A 23,392-nucleotide genomic window follows, 5' to 3' on the forward strand; every position below is an offset into this window, starting at 1 on the left:
CGATCGAGTTGTGCGAAGAGATGAGAGCGAAAAAATTCTGAAGCACCATTAAGATGTCCAAGAGAAGTGCAAGCGACGAGATTGAAGGAGGCAGCCGTTCTGCAGTCAAGACGTCTGAGGCAGCCGTACCCAGTTCTGGTACTGACGGGCGTATTTCCGAGCTCGCAGACGTAAATGATGTAGAGATGGGTGAATTCGAAGACCCATATGGAGATGAGTTTGAGAGTGATGGGGAAATCATTGAAATCGACTCCGATGGTGACGGTGAAGAAGGTGACGGTGAAGGCGCCGACATCGATGCCCAAAGAAAGCTCGAGGAGCTTGAACAGATGGAAGAAGACGAAGGTCAGGCCTCTTCGTCCATCTACCTTCCTCACAAATCCAAACCTTTAGGACCTGATGAGGTGTTGGAAGCAGATCCAAGTGTCTACGAAATGTTGCACAACGTCAACATGCCATGGCCCTGCTTAACAATCGATATCTTACCAGATAACCTTGGTTCCGAGAGAAGAAAGTACCCTGCCAGTGTGTATGTCACCACTGCTACGCAGGCTGCTAGAGCTAAAGATAACGAGTTAATCACCATGAAGCTACTGGGTTTGGCCAAGACGTTGGTCAAAGATGAAGACGACGAAGACGACGAAGCTGATGACGAAGACGATGAGCATGTAGACCCAGTGATGGACAGTGAGACGATTCCTTTGAAATCCACCACCAATCGTGTCAGGGTGTCTCCCCACGCCCATGAGACCGGTGAATACTTGACGGCCTTGATGAGTGAGACAGGAGAAGTTATGATCTACGACTTGAAGTCTCAGTATAAAGCTTTTGATACACCGGGACTCACCGTTCCTAAGGCATCCAAACGTCCTATCCACACCATTAGAAACCATGGAAATGTTGAGGGATACGGTTTGGACTGGTCGCCTTTGATCAATACTGGTGCCCTTTTGACGGGGGATTGTACCGGACGTATTCATGTCACCTCAAGAACCAGTACCAACTGGAGCACTGATAAAACGCCATTTTTTGCATCTGACGCTTCTATTGAAGACCTCCAGTGGTCAACTGGAGAAAACACCGTCTTTGCATCTGCGGGATGCGATGGTTATGTTCGAATTTGGGACACTAGATCCAAGAAACATAAGCCTGCTCTTTCGGTTGCTGCTTCCACCACCGATGTAAATGTTATTTCCTGGAGCAGTAAGTTGAGTTACTTGTTGGCATCGGGCCACGACGATGGGAGTTGGGGAGTGTGGGATTTGAGAAACTTTGGAGCTGAGGCGCCATCTCCAGTGGCCCACTACGACTTCCACAAATCTGCTATCACCTCCATCTCATTCAATCCTTTGGATGAGTCAATTATAGCTGTGTCTTCCGAGGACAACACCGTGACATTGTGGGACTTGGCGGTGGAGGCTGACGACGAGGAGATTGCCACGCAAAGAAAAGAAACCCAGGAGTTGTATGACATTCCTCCTCAATTGTTGTTTGTACATTGGCAAAGAGACGTGAAGGATGTCAGATGGCACAGACAGATCCCAGGGTGCTTAGTGTCGACTGGGGGTGACGGCTTGAACGTGTGGAAGACCATTTCCGTATAAGCAATTCCGTATTGAAGATGAGATAGACCAATGTTGTATAGTAATGAACGATGAGTGAATTAAAGATCTAATTTCAAAATTCGCAACAATTAGAAATAGATTAGAATTACCGAAATGAACTGGAGAAGTTTGCACCTGGTCAGATACAGAAGTTAGGATCCATACGCCCACTGGAGTCCTGATTTAACTCCCTAACACACTTCAACTCAACTCTCACATTTGTGTATGAAAATTTTATGCCTTCTTCTGTCCCCGGCTGCAAAACACCGCGAAGCCAATCGCCAAAGTCAATTTCGTTCACCAATGGCCAAGAAGGACAAGAAATCAAAAGACGCCAAAAAGGCGCTTGCTGCTGAAAAACAGAAGAAGGCCCAGGCTAAGGCAGAGCTGAAGAACAAAAAGATCGCTAAAAAAACCGGCGACGAAGATGATGACCAAGATATCGACCAGATCTTAGAGCAGTATGCCAAAGAACAAGAAGCGTTCCAAGCCATTAAAATCGAAGTCTGCAAAAGACCGACCAAGAGATTGAATCCGGCCATGGTGGCCAACCCCGCGGCTAAGAGAGAGTTATTTCTTTTCGGAGGTGAACACACAGAAAACGGAGTTTCCCATTTCTACAATGACTTATACACCTACACCATCGACAATGATACCTGGAGAAAAATCACGTCCAAAAATGCCCCGTTGCCTAGATCTTCCCACACTATGTGTGCACATCCTTCAGGAATCGTTCTTATGTTTGGAGGAGAATTTTCGTCTCCAAAACAATCAACATTCTATCATTATGGAGACACTTGGATCTTCGATGGAGATGAGAAAGAATGGACCAAAATCGACCAAAAGAGAGGTCCTTCCGCCAGAAGTGGCCATAGACTTGCGTGCTGGAAGAACTACATCATAATGCACGGCGGATTCAGAGATTTGGGGACCAGCACAACCTATTTAGATGATGTTTGGTTATTCGATATAACTGACTATAAATGGACCCAGGTGGAGTTTCCTCCCAACCACATCATTCCAGACGCCAGGTCGGGTCATTCGCTCATTCCATGTGCTGAAGGAGCCATAGTGTATGGTGGTTATTGCAAGGTTAAGGCCAAAAAGGGCACTCAGAAGGGGAAAGTGTTATCAGATATCTGGACGTTGAAGATGAAAGCAGACCCCAAAGCCGTTAGATTCGAAAGAAGGCGGAAGCAAGGCTTCACTCCATCTCCAAGAGTAGGATGTTCACTTGTTTACCACAAAAACAGAGGTATTATGTTCGGTGGTGTGTACGATTATGATGAGAGCGAGGACCAGATCGAGTCTGAGTTCTACAACAATTTATACTCCTACCACATTGAGACAAACAGATGGTATAACTTGTCGTTGAAACCGAAGAAGAAGCAGAAGACTGTTCAGGTGAAGGAAAAGTCCAGAGATGAAGACTTGGAAGATATCTTGAACTCGATTTTGGCAAAGGCTAATTTGAACGACAACGATGAGGTAGATGATGAGGTTTCTCAAATCGAAAAGTTGAGACAACAAGAAGAAGAAGAGGAAGAAGAAGTAAGTTCAGTGGAGTATCCTATAGTAACACAGTTACCCCATGCCCGATTCAACCCTACCACCTGTGTTGTCGACGATACTTACTATATTTTTGGTGGTATTTTCGAGCAAGATGAGCGGGAGTTCTGCTTAGATTCGTTTTATTCCATCGACTTGGGCAAACTTGAAGGTATAAAGGTGTTTTGGGAGGATCTCACCGAGTTGGAACAAGAATATGTTGGCTCTGACGATGAGGATGATGATGAGGACGACGATGACGAAGATGAGGAACTGGAAGACGAAGAAGAAGACGAAGAAGAAACTCCAGAGGAAGAAGAAGAAGAAGAAGTGAGCGAAGAAGAAGAAGAGTTCCCTGACCCTAGACCGTGGTTACCACACCCCAAGCCGTTTGAAAACTTAAGAGGGTTCTACGTCCGTACTGGTGCATCTTTCTTGGAATGGGCCATTTCAAGTCACAGAGAAGCCAGAGGTAAGTACTTGAAGAAAGCAGCGTTTGACTTGTGTGAAGACCGGTTCTGGGAAAGAAGAGATGTGGTGGCAGTGGCAGAAGATAACTTGGAGGACTTGGGAGGAGTTGGTGAAGTTATTGAAAAAGATACCAGCAAGAACACCAAGAGAAGATAGACGATCAATATATATATAATTCTATTATACAGTAAATGAGTGCTTATGCAAAATGGATACCAACCTGATGGAAGGCATACAACAACTTCAAGAAATCCGTCTGGTCCAATTTGGCAGCTCTCTTGTCGGAGTAACCAGTGTTAGTCAACACCTGCTCGATTTTCGTCTTCACCACATCCAACATGGACATTTTGGAATCCACCATCATCACGTCCTCGGGGTTGCTGATAGCCAAGAAAGTCTTGTAGTTCTTCTCCAAAATGTCCAACACGTTGTTTGACTTGAAACCAGCAGCTATTGTTTTGTTCTTTCTGACAAACACTATACGCAACAACCCGTCCCACTCACCAAAATCGATGTTAGGTCTAGGAGACTTGACTTCGATTCTAACTACCGACGACTCGACCTTGGGAGGAGGCCGGAAGTTGTTCTTTCCTACCTTCATGATATGAGTCACATTGGCCCACATTTGCACGTTGGCAGACAATCTACAGTATAGCTCTTCACCGGGTCGGGCCAATAGTCTCATGGCGAATTCTCTTTGAAACATCAATATTGATACTCTGGGGGGTTTGGGCTGGTTCAACAACTTGAATACCAATGGTGATGAGATCTGATAGGGGGTGTTCGAAATACATACATCGAAGTATGGGAGTTCTGTCTTCATGAAATCTCCCAACATGATTTCCAACTTCTTCTGCTGGGGAGTACCATGGACTCTCTTGGTTAATTCAGCCGCCATACGGGGATCCATTTCCACCGCAATAACATTCTTGGCCTGTTCCAATATCCTTACTGTCAAATTACCTGTACCTGGACCAACTTCTAGAACCGTGTCACTGGGTCTGATGGCAGCCTTATCTACTATACCTTGGGCCACAAGGGGATTTTTCAAGATGTGCTGACCCAAATCCGTGTTAAACTTGAACACCGAGTTAAGGTTCTTGCTGGCAGGCACCCGCTTGCCCGTGGGGTCGGCAGCGGTGGAGAACTTCTTTTTAGCAGCCTTAGCCATGGTGATGTAAGATGGGATGAGCAAAAATTTGAGTGCGACTTGATCGCATCGCGGGTGCAGGAGGGTTTTGAAACAAAAACAAATAGTCACTACACACAAAAAGTGAACCACAAACCCCCACAATTGCAACCCCATATCGTGATAGGCCATAGGTACTGCCCAAAATGACAGACGTCCCACTACTATCGGACATCATCATGTCGGCGCCTAGGTTCTCATTCTTTGAAGAGTTGATCCAAATCCCTTCCCCGGAATCAGAACTTCCCAACCACCAGGTCCACACCATCAACAAAATAGTGGATGACATCGGGTTATATTTGAAAGAGCTTCAGAGCATTTTCAGTCAGATCAAAATGTCCCACGTCGAGGCCACCGTGGGACTCGAGTGGTACTATGAAGGGAAAGACCAGATCCACCAGTTAAGCCATAATTTGACCAACATCGACTCAATGCTCACACGGTTGTTGGTGGTGCTTGAAGCGGCAGAAACCTCCAAACACATCGAGTTCAACCATCTTCTCAATAAGTTTGAAGAGTCCACAGACTTGTTATTGGAAGTCAAGAAATCCATGATTGTGATCAAGCGGAAAACCGAGATCTCTATCAACTACAAGGAACTCGAGGAGACTACGATGTGGACGTTGAACAATGAAATTGAGGAATGCTTGAAGATGTTTTTGAAGCTCAAGGATCTCAGGGCGTTGAGTCCCAGTACCCAGCACAAGCTGTTATCTCTACCGGAGATTCTACAACGAATGCAGACGGACGGGTCGCGGGGCTTGCGGTCGGTGTCGCTCCCCACGTCCAGCGAGGTGGACGAGTCCATCAACACAGAGTTTGGCAATCTTGAAAGTCGACTCGAGCCCTTGAAGGTGTCGATAAACTTTCTCCCGTTGAGAATCGAGGAGTTTGAGCGGATGAGCAGCAGCTGGTTTCCAGAGGCCATTGCAACCATTCACCAAAGCCAGACCAAGTTGATGTCGCGATGGTACTATTTTCTAGGTGATTTGCAGCAATTCAAGAAGGAGACCATCGATGCTAAATGGAATACTATATTTGAGTTTCTTATCTCGAGGGCTCTGGAAATCATTGACGGATTGGTTATTGACTTTGAGCAAAAGGCAAATCGAAAGATTTCAAAGAAAATCGGCGAAAACTATAAGCTCTGCTCTTCCACTATCAGTATTGTCAAGGAGTCGGTAGTAGAGAAACTCCTCAACGACCCAGAAATCATTCATAATTTTAACGACCAACTACTTGACAAGTGGAACTTGCTCAACGACATTCTTATGAGGAATCAAAAGTACGACGATGCGGTGAACTTTGCCTCCAGCGAGTTTACCAGATTGAAGTCGTTGCAAATAGCCAGAACCTCTCACTCTCCCGTGAGAGCGGTGTCTGTGACATCGCCCGTGAAGCTCCATCTTCAAGAGAACGACGTGGTTCCAGGCTTGGGCATTGACCTTGGAATCGACGTGGAGAATCTGCATGTTCCGTTTAGTATTAAGAATTCTACCAAGGTCAGGGACTTTCAACAACGCTACACCATACCCAAGTCCACCAAGCCTAATCTTCTACAGGAGTTCAAGCTCTCGAAGAATACTTCCAAAGAGGATGACGAAGAGACTCTCGTGACAAAGACACCAAAGCTTGGAGCCTTGACGGAGCTCATGGAGAGTGTAAAGCTCTCGGAGCATAGACCGTCGCAACATGAGAAGCTCCCTAGTCGTATTCCTCAAATCGTCAAAAACTACACTCAGCTCGGCCTCCCATTTGTTCCTAAGAAAACCCCTGTAGCGTCTAAGATCCCTACCATAGCACCAAGTCATCTGGTGTTTCAATCGCCTACTCGCAGCATATTTCTCAGTCCAGTTCGCAGCCAAGGGTCCCCAGACTACACACTCCTATTGCATTGTCCCATCCATGTTAACAAAAGAAGGGCCAACAACAGGTCGCCGACCCCCAAGCCACGGGGAAACGACACCACCAATCGGCAGGCGTCGAGGTCGTCTCGTACATCCTCCCTAAACTTCAACCTCATGTCACCAAACTTGAACCTTGGTCTCACCCCCAACCTCAGTTTCCCGGACTCTCCCCAGCATTCGCCTGCCTCCGAACTCAACTCGCCGATATCGTACCGGTCGACGTCACCCGACCGTCCCACGTCGTCCCTCGGCCTGCGTTTTGATGACGAGCACCTTCTTCAACCTCTCAAGCACTTCAAACCCGCGTGGAAGTAGAGTGCTCATATCATACCCATCCTGTATTATTAGCTATATTATATACAATTTCACTTCTTGTCCTTGTGCACTGTTTCCTCCTTCTTCATGGTTTTACTGGTAAAACCGTCAAGGAAAAAATCCCTTCCAAATACCTTATACATGATACTATTCTTCTCGACCTGCCATTTTTCCACCTCATCGTAGCGTCTGATTTCTTTGTTGTCGAGAAGTTCTCCCTGACGAACCTTTTTAGTGGACCCACCTTCTAGCCGCCGTACGAGCTCAGACGTGCTCATGAACAATATCGGAAGAGAAAAGAGAATTAGAAAGATTCCATTGTACCGTTTCTTGACTTCTGGGGGAGCTCTTTTCCAGTTGGCTCTTCCTGTCTCAACAAGCTCCTGGATGAATTCCGATTGGGGTTGGTCCGATAACGGCAGTGCCTTAGGCTTGGGCTTCTGAGGTTGTTTGCCCTCTCTGTGGAACGTGGAATTCTGGAACTTGCTCATCAGACTGACACTTGCGAAACACCAAAATTCTATTTCGCACTGTTTACATCTTCTAAAAGTAGAAACTGATTCAAACTAACTCCTAATGTCAGCTATTGAAGAGACCATTGCCCAGTTCTTGGGGAACCACCCACACCCAGAGAATAGCACCTTCACGTACGGTACCGCCGGGTTCCGTATGGATGCGCTGAAATTGGACTACGTGAACTACACAGTAGGAATCTTGGCCAGTTTGAGATCCAAGTACTTAAATGGCCAAACTGTTGGTGTGATGATTACCGCTTCCCACAACCCGCCTCCTGACAACGGAGTCAAGGTCGTGGATCCCCTTGGAAACATGTTGGAGGCTGCGTGGGAGGAGCATGCCACTGTTTTGGCCAATTCACCTCATGATCTGCTCGTACTGAACATTGAAAAGTTGGTTTCAGATTTGAAAATCGATTTGGCGGTGGGTGCTGACGTGGTGATTGGGCGTGACTCGAGGGAATCCAGCGAGAGGTTGGCAGTGGCCACCATCGATGGCCTTAAATCGGTTGGCGGTACGAGTTTCACCGATTTTGGCTTGTTGACGACGCCCCAATTGCACTACTTGGTGAGAACCAAGAATGATCCCAAGTTTGGCACCCATACTGAGGCCGGCTACTACACCAAGATGGCGGACTCATTCAAGGCCAATTTAAAGCTTCTTGGAAAGTCTGAGAGGATTAATTTGACAGTGGACGGGGCCAATGGAATCGGTTCACCCAAAATTGAAGAGCTTGTATCAAAGTACTTGAGTAATGAGATTGCATTGACTTTAGTCAACAGCAGCTACACAACGCCGGCGACGTTGAACTCTGGGTGTGGTGCAGACTTTGTCAAGATCAACCAAAAGCTTCCTGCTGGAGTTCTGCCACATGCAAGCAAAAATGAGTTATTTGCATCCTTTGATGGAGATGCCGACCGGTTGATCTGTTACTATCTCGACGACACAGCTGGGTTCAAGTTGTTGGACGGAGACAAGATTGCCACCGTGATTGCGTTGTTTTTTCAGAAGGTTTTACAGAGTTTGGACTTGGATTTGAAGATCGGGTTGATTCAAACCGCTTATGCCAACGGATCTTCCACCAAGTACGTGGAGGATGTGTTGAAGATTCCTGTGGTATGTGCCAAGACAGGTGTGAAGAACCTACACCACGATGCAGAGAAGTTTGACGTTGGAATATACTTTGAGGCCAATGGTCATGGAACCGTCATTTTCTCCCCAGAAGCCGAAAAGAAGGTGTGGGACTATAAACCAGCAGACAATGCCAAGGAAGTCGTGTCGATCAAGATCTTACAGGAGTTCACCAAGTTGATCAACCAGGCAGTGGGTGATGCCATTAGTGATTTACTTGTTATATTGATGATCTTGAAGTATTTGGAATTTACTCCAAATGACTGGAACAAATCGTACACAGATTTGCCCAACCGGTTGATCAAGGTGATTGTGGCTGATAGAACTGCTTACAAGACGACCAATGCTGAGCGGACGTTAGTGGAACCGGCTGGGGTCCAAGATAAGATCGATGAGTTGGTAGCAAAATTTACCAATAGTAGGTCGTTTGTGAGGGCATCTGGAACGGAGGATGCGGTCAGGGTGTATGCGGAGGCAGCCGATGGAGTCGACGAATTAGTGAATGCTGTCAGGGAGTTGATCAAGTAAGAGAAGTACGAACAATTATTAATTAAGCCACAGAGAAGCCTCTGTCGTAGTTGGTGAGCTAAGACGAATGTCTAAATAGCTAATAAATATTATTCATTGTGATACCGTTGTCGATATAGTTAACACATTGCTTTGTAGATCCAAGGCCTTGTGTGAAGCCTAACTCTTATAGTACATCTTTTTAAAGGCCCCTGGGGACTGGAATTTGCGCAACCCCCATACACCCTTCTTCAACTTCTTTGCCTTAGCTTCCAACGACCTATACCATCCCTCATATATACCAAACTCGGCTCCAACCTTACTCTCATACACCACGGCCAAGCCTTCCTTGATCATCTGGGCACTCACGTCCTTTCTGCCGGTCCATTGCCAAACCTGGGCCCGAGCCACCACCCGTTTATACTGGTCAATGGAGTACGGCGTGATCACCACGTTCCGGCCGTTAACATAGCTTTTGAGCCACTCCAACGCCTCTTCACTCAATGGCTGGGCCGGTTTCCCCCAGTGCAGCCGCTCTGGAGCGTCTATTCCCAGTAATCTGATCATGAGGGTTTCATCCTTCAAGGCCGATCTGGCCGTAGGAACATGGCGAAGCCAGCCCCAGCCAGCAAGAACACCTCCTGGAGTGTGATAGAATCGGAAGTTGTCACCATCACCAACTCTGGTGACTCTTCCATAAAGTTGTATGTGGTTATCGAGAATGTCTGGGGTGAGATCAAGATATGTTCTGATCCGACGCAAGTACCGTTTGTAAAACCGGTAGCCGAAAATCACCGATGTGGTGATGCCGGCCAGAAGAAGAAGCACCTTGGGGTGTAGTATCGTCACGTCGTCCGACATGTACAGTTCTGTGGACGTGATTTTGTGTGTTGACGTGAAGATGAATGCAAAAAGGTGAGAGTGCGGAAATGAGAATCCTGTTCCCAAACTAGATACTTTCTAAATACATGTCATTACCAGACGGTGAATACGAGGTGGACTTGTCAGTGTTGGCGGACAACTGTGGGGATGTCGATTCGTTTGGCATACGCTACGGGGTGGTTCCCAGCTCGTTGGATTCCCTGAAACCCATGAAATTGTATGATGATTCGAAGAATATTATTTTAGAAGCCACCGATACCAATAACGACCAGATGATTTTTGAGGGCATGAGCCAAGTGCACAACAGCAAGAACCCGGCGATGGCCAATTACTACTTGGCATTCGAGAGCGGCGGGTTCCGGCTCTCGAAGTTGAACCGGACGGTTCGGGTGAACAAGAGTAGAAATAGTATCAAATGGGCCAACTTGATAAGGAAGTGGAATAGTCAGTTGGAGTCCAAGAAGATTATAAGTGAGAGTGATTTCGAGGACTTGGAGCTTCTGGGGTTTGAGTTGGAGTTTGACGAGAAGGAGTTGGAGTTTGACGACGGAGAGAGGGTGAATGACAAAGAGGAGACACAAGCGAAGGAAGCTCAAAAGCAACTAGAGGAGAACAAAAAGCAGCAGGAGAAACAAAGACAACATGAGTTACAAGATCAAAAACTTAGACAGGAACAGCAGGACAAGCTTCGCAAACAGAATCAAGAACAGCTAAAACGTGAACACGAACAGAAGCTTAAACAGCGTCGTGAACACGAACAAAAACTCAAACAGCAGCGTGAGAAGACGCAGGTTGTTAATACAAACACATCTTCTGTGTCCAAAGACGACTTTGACGACCTAGAAAACCAGCTACAAGAAGTTCTTGGAGACAGTGAGAGTGACGGAGATGCTGGGTTTGGGTTTTCTGGAGGACCCATCACTGTAATAGATGGTCCCAGGAAGCCCACCACCAAACCCACTGGAGCCACCAAAGCGTCCAAGAAACCCATGAGTTTACGCCTGTTTGTAGGCGATACGGAAGACGTGGAGTTAAGTGTGAGTGAAGAAGAGTAGCTGCTTTTGCCCCGTACACCCACCAAAATCAGGTGAGAATCGAGCTAAATCGAAAATCAAAAATCAACCACTCGCGACATGGATGGCCTAAATCAACGTATACAACGAATTGAATCGCTAGTCGATACCGAAAACCTTCCTCAAAAAATCCATGATGTCAATGAGCGTATACGACGAGCCTTTTCCCAGTTGCCCGAACTCCAGAAACTTTACGACATCCAAAAATCAATCCCTAGCACCCTGGACACCAGCCAGTTTAACATTGAACTTGTACTACAGAACTACGAGAAATACAAGGATTTTGTGGCCAATGCCATTGAAATAAATGCCATCGATATCCTGAAGTTACGAGTAAGGCCTGCTGAGGTGTCAGGAATATTGAACAATCAGGCACAACTTCTTCAACTATGTGACAAGTACATGTACAACTTGGTACGAAGCTTGGTTCTTGTGGAAAAATACGTGCAGTGTGTGGTAGCCCAAAACCGATTCTACACCGACGTTCATGAGACCCTAGCAGAAGTTAACCGGTTTCTTCATCAATACCACCAAACCCATTACTAGTTCAAATATATAGAAATAAATGCGCACCGAATCGCATCGCTTACTAAACAGCCCACAAATGATACGAGTGGCAGCACGGTATTTGAGCAAGGTGCTGCTCACTCAGCCCGTCCCAAAGCTCACTGACACGGTGGTGATAGCAATGTCGTCGGGCGTGGACTCGTCAGTGGCGGCGTCGCTCTACAAACATTATCCGAACGTAAAAGGTATCTACATGGCCAATTGGCACAAGAATGCCAAATGCAATGAACAAGAGTGGAAAACAGTCCAGGAAGTTTGCCAACAGCTACAGATTCCATGTGAGCGTGTTGGCTTCGAGAAAGAGTACTGGCAAAAGGTTTTTAGTCCTATGATAGATAATTACAGCAATGGCCTCACACCCAATCCAGATTTGGACTGCAATAAGCACATAAAGTTTGGTGAACTTGTGCAATATTTGGACACAAAACACCCAACCGACTATTGGCTTGTGACGGGCCATTACGCTCGGGTCATGAACAATACCGATGGTCCGCAGCTACTTCGAGCGGTGTATGGCCAGAAAGATCAGTCATATTACCTTTCTTCGATCAACCCAAAGGTGCTATCCAAACTTTTATTTCCTATTGGTCACATGACGAAACCCCAAGTCCGAGCCATAGCTGCCGACTTAAACCTTGTAAATAAAGACAAGCCAGACTCCATGGGGTTGTGTTTTGTGAGCCAGGATGAAAAGAAGTTTGATAAGTTTCTTGACGAGTACATTGAGCCTCAACCTGGAAACATTATTACTGAGGACGGCAAGGTATGGGGCCAGCACAACGGCTTGTGGTACGGAACCATAGGTCAGCGGGCAAAGATCTCCATGCCACAGGGAGACCCTCGATACCAAGGAACATGGTTTATCAGTGAGAAACGGTACGATACCAACGAATTGGTGATAGTGAAAGGCAACCAGCACCCGGCCTTGTTCAAGAATAAGGTGCGTGTGGGGAGGTTTCAGTGGCTTCAGGAGCCGGTTGCGTATATGGCCCCACGGTTTTCCCTTCAGTATCGGTCGTTGCAGCTGCCGGTGCAGGTGGAAACCTTGGAGATCAAAGGAGATGAAGTTGAGATGAAGTTGGTGGAATTTCAGAGGGCAATGGCTCCGGGGCAAAGCGTGGTGGTATATGATGGAGACCGAGTATTGGGGAGTGGTGTACTCCTTGAGGCGGTGTGTGAGCCGCAGTGGATGCAAAAGGTGCCTGCCGGTGACTACGCGATGGCTGCAAATCTAATCCATTCCTAAATAACTAATGTACATATAAACAAACACCTTTAAAACGCGGTGATCTGAGGGTATAAGTTGCACGATGTGGCCATCTTCTCGTGTAAATACGACAACACTCCCTTGACCATGGTCTTATGTTTTTCCAAGTCAGACACACTCACCTTTTCAAGATCAATGGCCAAAGCATCAACGTCATCCACCTGGGAATCGGCGTCGACTCTCGACGATTTCTGAAAGTTCGAAACCCCTCCAAAGTCGGACGACACCGGGTAGTTGAACTGGTTGTTTCTTGGGTAGTTGTTGGCCATCAGTGGGTAGGAACCAAACGCACCCTGGGCCGATTGAACCAGGGGAGTGTGGAACTGAGGCTGGGCTTGCGCCTGGTACTGAGGCTGGGTATGGCCCGAGCTGTGGTTGTTGTTAATGGTGTTCTGCGGGTAGCTGAACGTCTGGTGGAACAGGTCCATAGATTGGTTGAGGGTGCTGAAATACTTTTCGGCATCGTACAAGCTATTGACTGACGGAGCCTGTGGGGCCGCAAAAGCTTGACCTTCCACATTGTTCAACCGGTGCATCATTTCGGAGTTATAGGTGGGTTCTTTCTTGAAGAAACTGGCCTTGTCAAAGTTGAATTCGCTCAAAATGTTGTTGATGATGCTAACGTTATTGGATTTGCTCTGCTGTTTCAACTGCTTGTTCAACTTCTTTGCCTGGGTGTGATCCTGAGTGTGGGTTTTGGAGTGTTTCTTCAAATCCTGTGGCCGCTTGAACGATTTGGGACACAACTCGCAGTGGAAGGGCTTCAAGGGCACATGCACACGCAAGTGGCTGGTGATGTGGTCTCGTTTGATGGTTTTGGTCAAGCAGTTGTCCCAGTAGCACGTCAACGACAAGTTGTTGGACGACTTTCTTCCGACGTGGTCGTCACACAAATGGTCGTACAAGATTTCGGGAGTGTCGTACACATTGGTGCACTGGTTCCAAAGACACCGGAAGGGACCTTTGAGGTCTTCGGCCTTAATCTTCTTATAGGTTTTCTTGCGCTTGGCAGGGTTGGCAGCGGTTCCAGGATCGGGGCCGGATGGGGGCGAAATGGAGGTGGAGGCGAACGACTGGCTGGGGGAGTCGTGGACTGATACCGACGAATGGGGTGTGAGCGACAAGCTGTCATAGGTCGACACCGATAACGAGTCCTGGCGTGAGGAGTTGGCCGAGTGGCTAGCAGACTCTGGCTCCTGCTTCAAGGTGATGGGAATAGGGAGCGAGTTGTGGATGTTGAGGTTGTTACTGTTTAAGGAGTTTTCCTGGTTGCGGTACTGGTTGGCATTAGCGTTTAAATAGCTAATGGGATGTAAATTGTAGTTCATCTTCGTGTCGTTGAAATCCAAATCTTCCATGTTAAAGTCCAAGGTATTTATGTTATTGAAGCTCATTGTAGATTTTTCTTGTGTATTTTTCTTGTTCTACTGGTTGCTGTAGGAATGTAGCTGCGGATAGAGGGTTTTTGAGGGGCTTTTCTGGGGCGGGAATGGTTGTGACAGGGGGATACTTGAGGGGGGAGGGTGGGTTAATGTGTCTCTGGCGGATGGAGAGGCTTTATGGGGTGGTAACTTGGAATAAGGATGACTTAAGGGAGGTGACCTCCAAGCATTTTGGAGTTTTCTTGGTTTTTTCTTGGAAGCGCGCATGCAGGATGGCAAATTCTGGTAGCCCTGGGGCACTGGGGGCACTGGGGGCGCGGCTTTGGTTGCAAAATGGCCAAGGAACCAAGGGGTTGACACTTGGACTAAAGCATTAATCTATATAATTGTGTCTAATTATATCAGAGCTCCTTTTTGTCAACAGCCACAAGTTGCTGCTGGTTGAACCAGAGGAAGAAGATCCCTATGTCCTTTGCCACCAGAGAATTTTTTAGCAAACATTTGTGCCAATACTTCCATCCAATAATAACTGCAACTATACCAGTAGGAACAGCTATGAATATTGGAAAACCGAATATCAACCAGAGAGTTTTAATGAAGGGCGATTCAATTTGTGCGGCTCTACCCAGGAACTTTTTGATTTCTCTCAATGTATTGATACCTTGGTATAGACTTATCAACCCCAAAATGATTCCGATTGCCAGCGGAATCAAGAAACTGCCCTCACCACGCTCCACAAATATCATCAGCGCCCATCCAACAACCATCATAAGCAAATATAAACCACAGACGACCTTGGCCATTCTCCTCTTGAACACTGAGGCTCTCTGTGCCATTTTGTCTGCTGGTGAGAGTATACCACTCCAAAGCCCATACAGAACAATAAAGTTAAACAATCTTTCACCATCACAGTAATAAGCTTCACGATTATGACAGTCAAAATAAGGAGCTCACGCACAATTCCCTCCTCACTCATTTTATAACGTGCAAAATACAACATATTCACCACAACATTTGGTATGATGATGTAGAAAAGTACATATTTGGAAACAACGGTGCAGTATTCCGAATTCCGTCGGTCCTCCTTCTGCTTGAACAACCTGTACAACAAAGCCACGATACTCAAACTCAACAAAATCTCATAGATACTTACTGGGTACTCAAATTGAAGGCGTTCGACTGTCACCTTGAATTTGGGCCACCCAGAATCATCAGGTGGATCTACACACACCCAGTAAGCTCCAGATTCTCGCACCTTGAAACGAACGGTTGAATGCTCACTTTTAGGGGCCGGCACCAAATACGAGCTGACATAACTACTCTTGTCCATATTTCCTGTGACATCGAATTTACCGTCACGGGCAACACTTCCGAGTGGTGATTCCACAAACTTCTTGGGAGAAGGGATATTTGTAAAATCCAATAGGTCTGGGTACCTGGCAATCAACGTAGGAATTTTGATAACATTATCAATGTTCCAGTTTTGGAAACCCACTTCAATATATTTGGTTGCCGTAGAGTCGGTTTCGACCACAAAACAACATGCTCTTTGATCGACCGAGATGATGATGCCATCCAGGTTGTCGAACAAGCTGGCCGGGACAAGGAATCCATTGTTATTGCCAACGAACAACATGGACAGGAGGATGAATTTATCGCCTTTCATACTATTGGCAACGGCCGTGCACAACAAGGCCAAGAATATAATCACAGACCTTTTCATGATATAAGCGACTTGACGTTCGCAACCAAAGTGATGGTACTGGGTTGGTACGCACACGCCGAATAGATACCAACGGATGAACCCCCAAATGTCTACACATACACACCATATAATTACAAGTGTTGATTATGTACATAAATACTATATAACGCATTACACCTCCTGCTTTGTGTTCTCATTAGCCTTGGCAGCAGCAGCAGCAGCCTCCTTCTGCTTGGCGGCAATCGCTCTCTTCTTCATGGTCTTGCCAAAAATAGGAATCACCACCGAAAAAGACCCCATGCCAATCACTATCCACGCAAAAATAATCCCCACGTTCCTGCCCATCTGACCCTTGTAGGTGTTGAAAAATACCACCTTGGTCAACTCGTAACTGTTGTGGATGGGCATGGCGTACCCAAATCTATAAAACTCCGGGCACAACGCAATAGGTGAGAACGTGGATGAGATGTTGATCAACACCCAGAACAACAACCAGAACCCGGCCACTGGCGGGAACACCATCAACAATATCATGAACGCCACCTCGTTCATGAAGCCCACTGCCATCATCGTAATGAACGAAAACATCCAATACACCAAGAACCCAGCCTTACCAAACGCAACCGTAAAATCCACCTGAAACGCCAAACTCACCAACGAGTAGCCCAAGCTCAAAATGAAATACGACACCAGCGACGACAAAAGTCGGTAAAAGAGATAGTGGTGGTTTTTCATACCGATGGTGGCCATTTCCTGGTGGATTCCACTAAACATATTCACCTGGAAGAACGTCAAAATAATAAGGTAGATCAACCCCACCTGCGATGGAGCCACCAACGTGGGGTTGGTGAAGGGAATATGGTCCAAGTACTCAAACCGGAACGGAGTGGACAACCGGCTCACTTGTTCCATAGTGAACAGCTCCGACGAGTTGAAAAGACCCGCCAACCGGTTCTGCCGCAGCAACCACTGTTTCTCCACGTACTCTATTTGGGGCGTCACGTACGATTGCATGTTGACAAAGTCTCTGCCGGTTTCGTAGATGGACTGGATTGCAGTACTTATGTTGAACGACGGGTTGGAACCTTCAATAAACTTGAGGTAGTCGGCAGTAGCATCTTTGGTGACGTATATGGACGACCAGTATAATTGGTGGTGGATCTGGCGAAAGATTTCCTCTTGCACCGTGTTGTTGTGTTTTGCAGCCTCAGCTCTGAACTCGGTGATGTTTTGGATGCGCCAGTCGCCGCGCGCCATCACCGCTGGCGTGTGGAGAATACTGGTGATGGTATTACCAATGACCGGTTCCACACCACCCACGGCCTCATCTTCGATCACCACCAACATGCGTAAGTTACGTAACCGACCTTCACGGCCGTACGACGCTCCCCAATAAATAGAAAATACTCCCAAGATGCACACAAGCATCACCGCGTAAAGGGTACCAAACTGCTTTATCAAATTGAAGCGGTGCGACTTGAGCCGCGGGTTGAAGAAAGACACTTGCGACTGTACGCGCTGGAGCAAAGTGGGAGTGCGCTTCAACTCCGGGGTGGTTGGAGCTTCGGTTACTTGCGGCACGTATTGGGCCACCGAAGATGCCAGGGAGTTGGAATTGGATTCGGTGGTAGGTTCCTTCATGATGCCGTCATTGACATTATAGCCACTGAGCTCTATAGGATCAATAGAGTCAGCGTCGTGAATTTGACTCATTGTTGTACGGATAAAAATGTAGATGGCAGCAAATATCTGGCTATTTATGCGAGCGGAGTCCACAGCAGTGCTGACAGCCGCGTCACCGGACAAGCCTAAAAACGGCAGTAACCCCGAAGACTGACGGTGGCGGCGGCACCTCGGCACGGGTAGTGCACGCTCAAGTGCAAACTTTAAGCTTCACAGGTTGCCCGATGGGTCACGGCCGCCACGGGCTCCCATCCATTTGTAAGCATTTGCTAACTATCGGCGGTACTACCGGATTGGTTCATGATCATGGAGACTTGTTTACCTAAGGTTTTTGGGGGAAATTATACTATTAGTAATCTCGGATCAAGTATCCGTGTTGATTCTATGACAGCGATAGAGGCAGCAGGCGTGGACGGCTGATAGCTAATACTTGAAAGAATTTCCACCCCAGCCAAAACAGAAATTATGGTGTGCATGTGCATTACTCGTACCCGGTGCTGTTTGGAGGTGACGGGGTTAACCCCGGTCGTACGATGATTCTCGATGCTAAACCCGAGCTCCCCAAGGTTTTGAGATTAACCCCGATCGCAGTTAACCCCATAGGCAAAATCCCGAATAGGCAACCAGCACCCGATAGTCTGGTAGGGCCACGTATAAGTTTTGGTTGCCGTATCGCGGGTGCATCAGTCGCACTCACTAATCATCATGTCTGCTCCACCAAATCAAGGGTCTACCGCCCAAACTGGTTCTCGTACCCAAATAGAAACACATCCACAGTCACAGCAGGAGCAAGCTCCGGTGCCGATTCTCCATTTGCGCAAGCACACCAAAAAGCCCAAGGTTCTGTGGGCTGATGATACGGTGGATAATGAGCACATGAACAAGAAAAAGACAAAGATCTGTTGCATCTTCCACCCGGCAGACCCTAACCATAGTTGTGAAAGCAGCAGTGAGAGTGAGAGTGATGCGAGTGACGACGATGGGGTGGCGGGAGGCGGTGCTGCCGGTGGGCCTAATGCGTATGAAGTTCAGCCCAAGTACCCGCGAGCGAGTGAGTAGTGGCTATTAACATGTGGTTGTCTTGTCATTCAGGATACATTGCAATTATTCAGCAGGGGTGACAGTGCACCGATGTCCAGGTCAGTCCTTCATAGAGTATATAGCTACGATTAATGCAGTTTCTATTAACGAATGCTAGGCCATTGTCTTCATTGAGCAGAATGTACGTATTGTAATTTATTAGTCTGCGGTTCGTAGGTGCTGTACACGAGTTGTTCGTTGTTAATGTGGAGCGCTGCTCGCATCATTGTGATGTGTTTGTGCGTGAGAGTCATGATAGTCCGTCCAGGAAGTTGTGAGTCCATCAAGTCGTGAGTCCATCGAGTCGTGAGTCCATCAAGTCGTGAGTTCATTGGAGACCATGAGAGCCGTAAGTATCAGGTGACTCTTACCCTGGTAGAAACTTGAAGTGTGAGAGCGTGTAATGACAGCTTCAGCACTTACGACATAAGTCGTCCACCACCTATTCCGGATTACTCACCTTCAACTTCCTCGTATAATCAACATCATCTCCCAACGTCTGTGTCGACAAGTTGTTATTTCTAAACAACGGCTCAAGCCGTGGATCGTACACGTGCGACTCAAACTCGGTGATTGGGAACATCTGGATCTCATTGAACTCCACCTGCTGATCTCGTGGAGAGGTCAACTTCTTCTTCGAAAGGTTCCGTGAAAGGCCTCCCACAGTGTCCTTGCCAAGCATGGTGAAGATGGATTTACTGGAACTATTTCGCTTCAACAGCTGCGCCGCCAGCTCCATCGCCGGAGTTTTGGCCAAGGACTCGTCCGAGGAAAATTGGTTTTCCTCGTCCGTGAAGTCGTGCTCGTCGTCGTCGGCAGCGCCGCCCCGTGCGCAACAGCAGCAGTACAACAAGGCGGCGGCCACCGCCAATACCACCACCCCCACCGCCGCGAATGTCCCCGCCACCTTTCCCTTCGAGTCGAAAAAGGAAGACTTATTAGAACCACTGCTAGCACCACCACTAGCATTGGCGCTGGCACTAGCATCGGCGCTAGCACTCGAAGCCGTCGATAACGTTGCAGACGGCTCGTAAGACCTCGTGACAAATTCCGTCTTCACCACCACCGACTGGTTCCCGCTCACGGTAGTTACAGAGTAGATCGTTGTGGGTTCCATGTGCCCCGATGAGCTGTCACCGGTCTCCAGCGACATCACCGCCCCCGTCGTGGACCTGTCCCACGAGCTGCTACTCTCACTGTCTGGTGCACTAGAGCCGGTGCCCGCACTGGAAATCTCACTCGAGGAGACGGAGGATGTGGTACTGGAACTTTTTGACGTAGAACGACTAGTACGAGACGAGCTGGTGCTGGTGCTGGTGCTGCTCGTACTCATGCTGGTGCTGGTGCTCAGGCTCAGGCTCGCACTTGCACTTACGCTGAACAGCCGGCTGGGGCTTTGCACATCCAAATACCCATAATATCCACTTTGTGCACACATCTCATCGGCATAACTAGGGCATTCCTCATCACAATTGGACATGCTGGTGCTGGAATCTGGAAGCCCATTTGCACACCAACAGCTGGTGAGTTGCACTATCGCATAGTTGTAGCCACCATCGGTACAAGTTGTTCGGCACAAACCAATTGACATCCATTCGTTTGTGTAGGGGTTGGAAGAAGCTCCGGAATTCTGGGACGAACACATACCAAGCGTAAGGCCGGTGGTGACAGGTACAAGAAGAAGTACCATCATCGCCGCCGCCTGCCATGCCTTTGGTGTCGTCTTGGTCATCATGGGTACAAGAACAGCACTATGTGGAAAAAATTAATCAGAAGCCGTCTTGCTAATTTCAGTAGTAGACAATGCGGTGCGTTTGAAACAGCTGTGCTTTGTCAGGACTGATTTAAGCTTGGCCCACACACTTCCGCATTGGGCGGGAAATGAAAATTAGGATAAGGGTTGGCCCGGAGAGACTGTGTGCAGGCGAGATGCCACAAACTCTGCAGGCACCCAACTATCACGAACATGGAAGTGGAAGGGTTACCAAGGGCTACCAGGGGTATTAGAACTACTTAATATGAATTATCCGCTGCCTGGATTTCAAGATTTTAGCTCCCACCCACGGTTTCTCTTCGTTCCTCCGTCAGGTGTTTATCTCGTATGCCCGACGCTCGTAACGCCTGCGATACTTTAGCTTGCCATTTTGATCATGAATTAGCTCAAGTCTACATTAGAGCAAACCTTACTGATATGCTGTTGGTATTATGTGTTATGTATATGACCGGTTTGTACCACCAGAGATAGTCCTGATTTGGAAGTCTCTTGGGGGGAACTGGAAGGGGTGGGTGTGAAAGAATGTGAAAAGGGGAAGGGTATAGGAGGTTGAAAGTCAAGGTCGGTAATTATTGCCTAGTATGTGTGGGTCTGGACCCAGACCCAGCGCTTGGGCCCAGCCGGCTGGCGCGGCAGGCCGGTCGGCTCGTGGGGGGCCCCGCACTAGGCGCGCGGCTGGCGGGCCACCACCTCCCGCTCTCTTAACCGCTCCCCAAGGCTGGTCGCAGCCACAAGCTTACTGCGATTAATGGCCTTGATTACTCCCATGTGCCTCCTCCGTAGATACTTCTCAGGCACCACAAATGTGTTTGTGCCATCCAACTGCACCGGTATTTCCCAGTCCTTCGGTTCAATGCGCCGCTTAAAGTACTGCAATTTGGCCATCACCGCATCGAAACTCAGAATGTGCAGCTTCATGCTGCTGATAACATCACCGGTTTTTTCATACAGACTAAGCTGCTGGAAGTCATAGACGAGCTTGTTAGTAGCTTTGTGCATACCATCGATATCGAATTCTATTCGACTCAACAGATCCACCACATACCGTATCACCGCCGGACTATCTCCTTTGTACACCCAGAGAATAGCATTGATCTTGTCTGGCTCAGACAAGTTTTGATTCTGCCGAAGTCCGCGGATCACGTGTTCATTGGTATGGGAATCGTGGCACCGGCCTGCAGCACCACTGGCAATTTCCCCGGCGCTCGTGGCACACTTTGCAGCCATATAGTTGACCTTATTGAATATCTTCAGATCTTCCTGCCACACCTGTTCAGGCATCCGAAGCTCTCTCTCCACAAACTGTACCAACTCTGTAACTCCCAGGCACCCTACCATGTAGTCATCCATTACACTGTACACCATTTCCCGTGGAATTGGCACCTGTTCCATACTCACGCGGTTTAAAAACATCTCCTTGAGGTACACATTGGTAAGAACCTGGTACACTCGGGTCCATGTCACAAGGTTCGCCTGGAGCTTGTAGTGGCCACAAAGTCGGAGATACTTGTTGACCAACTTGAGGGGCTCAGATACAGATCGTATACGTCCGGTGACTCGAACCATCTTGAGAAGGTTGTTTATGGTGTGAATGTCCGGTTCTATTCCATCTTTTTCCATGGCCACAAGCAACAGCCGAGCAAAGAGACTCTGGTTCTTGTTGTACCCATACCACTTGATCATATGGTTGTAAGTGGTAACACTCCGCTTCAGTTTGAACTCATGGTTATCTAGTTTGTGGGTATACAAGAGTATATCATTGACAACGCCATTGAGCTTGGAAGAACCCCTGTAGAGAACTTGGCTGTGTGTAAGAAAGTATATGTACTGCTCAAACTGATCGCTGGACATACTGGCGTCCACCTTGGGTACCTCACCAAAAAAGTATCGAGGAACCTCGAACTTGAATTTCAGTATTTCCCGTTCATACTCCTCCAAAATCTGGAGGGTCGCCGCATCTGTCTTGGGGCCAAGTACTTGGGGGGGAGTGAGTCGTTTCAACAACCCAAGGGTCTGTTCAAGTAATGCCTGGGAGTCTGTGAACTTCTGGTGCATCACCAAGTTACTGGTGCTTCTTTTCAACTGCCACATGTTGACCGCTTTACGAGCGTCAAACGGTCGCTTGTCGCCAAGAAGCTTAAGCCCCGACATCTCTAACGGTGCAAGAAACTCCTTGAACTTGGCCTTCTCGAAATCCTGGAGAAATGGCTTTGCTTGGGTCAAGAGCTCGTTGGTGACCTTCAATCCAGCCATTTGATTCCGGGACTTGGGCACCGTCGGCGTCCCACCACCGACCGTGCCTACATCGGTCCGACGTGACTGACGCTGTTTCAACTGCTCGAGGGTGCGGACCCGCCGTGCCACTCGTACTATGGCCGTTCGTATGTTATCCATGGGTTTATCAAGTGTTTGCAACTTCGCGAACTTGAGCAGCCAGAAAATTTTTCGCTTTGCACAACATTGTTCCTTGTTTCCAACATGTCATCACCACAGAGAGAAGGCTTCACCGCCCCCTCGTCCATATCACACGCTGCCCAAGGGTATGTTGCCTCCAAGTCCTTGGGGGTTAAGTACTACTGTGCCCAGTGTGGGTCCTCATTTTCCTTGAACAAGAGTGATGCCATCAGATGTAAAGACTGTGGGCACAGAGTTATTTATAAGGCCAGAACCAGAAAAATGGTACAATTTGAGGCGAGATGATTACTGGTGCTCCCTACAAGCACCTCCGGTGTAACTTTGCACCTTTCCATGTATAATAGTAATATATATTAGTGTTACAAATATTAGGCAG

General features: G+C 47.8%; 15 protein-coding genes across 15 annotated transcripts; 9 read left to right on the forward strand and 6 right to left on the reverse strand. All coding sequences in view use genetic code 12, as the record gives it.

Moving 5' to 3' along the window:
- Positions 1-53: 53 nt before the first annotated feature.
- rrb1 (Ribosome assembly protein rrb1) lies at positions 54-1,604 on the forward strand (the record flags this gene model as incomplete). The annotated part of the gene is made up of 1 exon (XM_006687751.2): positions 54-1,604. The coding sequence occupies one exon, from the start codon at positions 54-56 to the stop codon at positions 1,602-1,604; it is 1,551 nt and encodes a 516-aa protein (XP_006687814.2).
- A 303-nt stretch (positions 1,605-1,907) lies between these two features.
- Positions 1,908-3,779, forward strand: KEL3 (Kelch repeat-containing protein 3; the record flags this gene model as incomplete). The annotated part of the gene is made up of 1 exon (XM_066157441.1): positions 1,908-3,779. One exon carries the CDS (start codon positions 1,908-1,910, stop codon positions 3,777-3,779), a length of 1,872 nt encoding a protein of 623 aa, XP_066013538.1.
- A 43-nt stretch (positions 3,780-3,822) lies between these two features.
- On the reverse strand, positions 3,823-4,794 carry DIM1 (Dimethyladenosine transferase; the record flags this gene model as incomplete). Its single annotated transcript, XM_006687752.2, has 1 exon — positions 3,823-4,794. One exon carries the CDS (start codon positions 4,792-4,794, stop codon positions 3,823-3,825), a length of 972 nt encoding a protein of 323 aa, XP_006687815.1.
- A 197-nt stretch (positions 4,795-4,991) lies between these two features.
- Positions 4,992-7,034, forward strand: KAR9 (karyogamy protein kar9; the record flags this gene model as incomplete). Its single annotated transcript, XM_066157442.1, has 2 exons — positions 4,992-6,587; positions 7,011-7,034. The coding sequence occupies 2 exons, from the start codon at positions 4,992-4,994 to the stop codon at positions 7,032-7,034; spliced, it is 1,620 nt and encodes a 539-aa protein (XP_066013539.1).
- A 576-nt stretch (positions 7,035-7,610) lies between these two features.
- PCM1 (Phosphoacetylglucosamine Mutase) lies at positions 7,611-9,209 on the forward strand (the record flags this gene model as incomplete). Its single annotated transcript, XM_006687755.2, has 1 exon — positions 7,611-9,209. One exon carries the CDS (start codon positions 7,611-7,613, stop codon positions 9,207-9,209), a length of 1,599 nt encoding a protein of 532 aa, XP_006687818.2.
- Positions 9,210-9,368: 159 nt separating this feature from the next.
- On the reverse strand, positions 9,369-10,049 carry LCL3 (putative endonuclease lcl3; the record flags this gene model as incomplete). Its single annotated transcript, XM_006687756.1, has 1 exon — positions 9,369-10,049. The coding sequence occupies one exon, from the start codon at positions 10,047-10,049 to the stop codon at positions 9,369-9,371; it is 681 nt and encodes a 226-aa protein (XP_006687819.1).
- Positions 10,050-10,156: 107 nt separating this feature from the next.
- On the forward strand, positions 10,157-11,125 carry PSN45_000332 (uncharacterized protein; the record flags this gene model as incomplete). The annotated part of the gene is made up of 1 exon (XM_066157443.1): positions 10,157-11,125. The coding sequence occupies one exon, from the start codon at positions 10,157-10,159 to the stop codon at positions 11,123-11,125; it is 969 nt and encodes a 322-aa protein (XP_066013540.1).
- A 78-nt stretch (positions 11,126-11,203) lies between these two features.
- Positions 11,204-11,689, forward strand: PSN45_000333 (uncharacterized protein; the record flags this gene model as incomplete). Its single annotated transcript, XM_066157444.1, has 1 exon — positions 11,204-11,689. One exon carries the CDS (start codon positions 11,204-11,206, stop codon positions 11,687-11,689), a length of 486 nt encoding a protein of 161 aa, XP_066013541.1.
- Positions 11,690-11,747: 58 nt separating this feature from the next.
- On the forward strand, positions 11,748-12,956 carry PSN45_000334 (5-methylaminomethyl-2-thiouridylate-methyltransferase; the record flags this gene model as incomplete). Its single annotated transcript, XM_006689058.2, has 1 exon — positions 11,748-12,956. One exon carries the CDS (start codon positions 11,748-11,750, stop codon positions 12,954-12,956), a length of 1,209 nt encoding a protein of 402 aa, XP_006689121.1.
- Positions 12,957-12,985: 29 nt separating this feature from the next.
- Positions 12,986-14,371, reverse strand: PSN45_000335 (uncharacterized protein; the record flags this gene model as incomplete). Its single annotated transcript, XM_006688703.2, has 1 exon — positions 12,986-14,371. The coding sequence occupies one exon, from the start codon at positions 14,369-14,371 to the stop codon at positions 12,986-12,988; it is 1,386 nt and encodes a 461-aa protein (XP_006688766.2).
- Positions 14,372-15,125: 754 nt separating this feature from the next.
- PSN45_000336 (uncharacterized protein) lies at positions 15,126-16,082 on the reverse strand (the record flags this gene model as incomplete). The annotated part of the gene is made up of 1 exon (XM_066157445.1): positions 15,126-16,082. One exon carries the CDS (start codon positions 16,080-16,082, stop codon positions 15,126-15,128), a length of 957 nt encoding a protein of 318 aa, XP_066013542.1.
- A 153-nt stretch (positions 16,083-16,235) lies between these two features.
- On the reverse strand, positions 16,236-17,777 carry PSN45_000337 (uncharacterized protein; the record flags this gene model as incomplete). Its single annotated transcript, XM_006687757.2, has 1 exon — positions 16,236-17,777. One exon carries the CDS (start codon positions 17,775-17,777, stop codon positions 16,236-16,238), a length of 1,542 nt encoding a protein of 513 aa, XP_006687820.1.
- A 675-nt stretch (positions 17,778-18,452) lies between these two features.
- Positions 18,453-18,945, forward strand: YPI1 (Type 1 phosphatases regulator ypi1; the record flags this gene model as incomplete). The annotated part of the gene is made up of 2 exons (XM_006688705.2): positions 18,453-18,798; positions 18,926-18,945. 2 exons carry the CDS (start codon positions 18,453-18,455, stop codon positions 18,943-18,945), a joined length of 366 nt encoding a protein of 121 aa, XP_006688768.2.
- Positions 18,946-21,264: 2,319 nt separating this feature from the next.
- AEP3 (mitochondrial translation initiation protein) lies at positions 21,265-22,995 on the reverse strand (the record flags this gene model as incomplete). The annotated part of the gene is made up of 1 exon (XM_006687759.2): positions 21,265-22,995. One exon carries the CDS (start codon positions 22,993-22,995, stop codon positions 21,265-21,267), a length of 1,731 nt encoding a protein of 576 aa, XP_006687822.1.
- An 84-nt stretch (positions 22,996-23,079) lies between these two features.
- RPC10 (DNA-directed RNA polymerase core subunit rpc10) lies at positions 23,080-23,388 on the forward strand (the record flags this gene model as incomplete). The annotated part of the gene is made up of 2 exons (XM_066157446.1): positions 23,080-23,280; positions 23,374-23,388. 2 exons carry the CDS (start codon positions 23,080-23,082, stop codon positions 23,386-23,388), a joined length of 216 nt encoding a protein of 71 aa, XP_066013543.1.
- Between the last annotated feature and the right edge of the window lie 4 nt (positions 23,389-23,392).

The sequence above is a fragment of the Yamadazyma tenuis genome, chromosome 1 (genome assembly GCF_029203305.1).
Source record: "Yamadazyma tenuis chromosome 1, complete sequence".
NCBI classification, from domain to species: domain Eukaryota; kingdom Fungi; phylum Ascomycota; class Pichiomycetes; order Serinales; family Debaryomycetaceae; genus Yamadazyma; species Yamadazyma tenuis.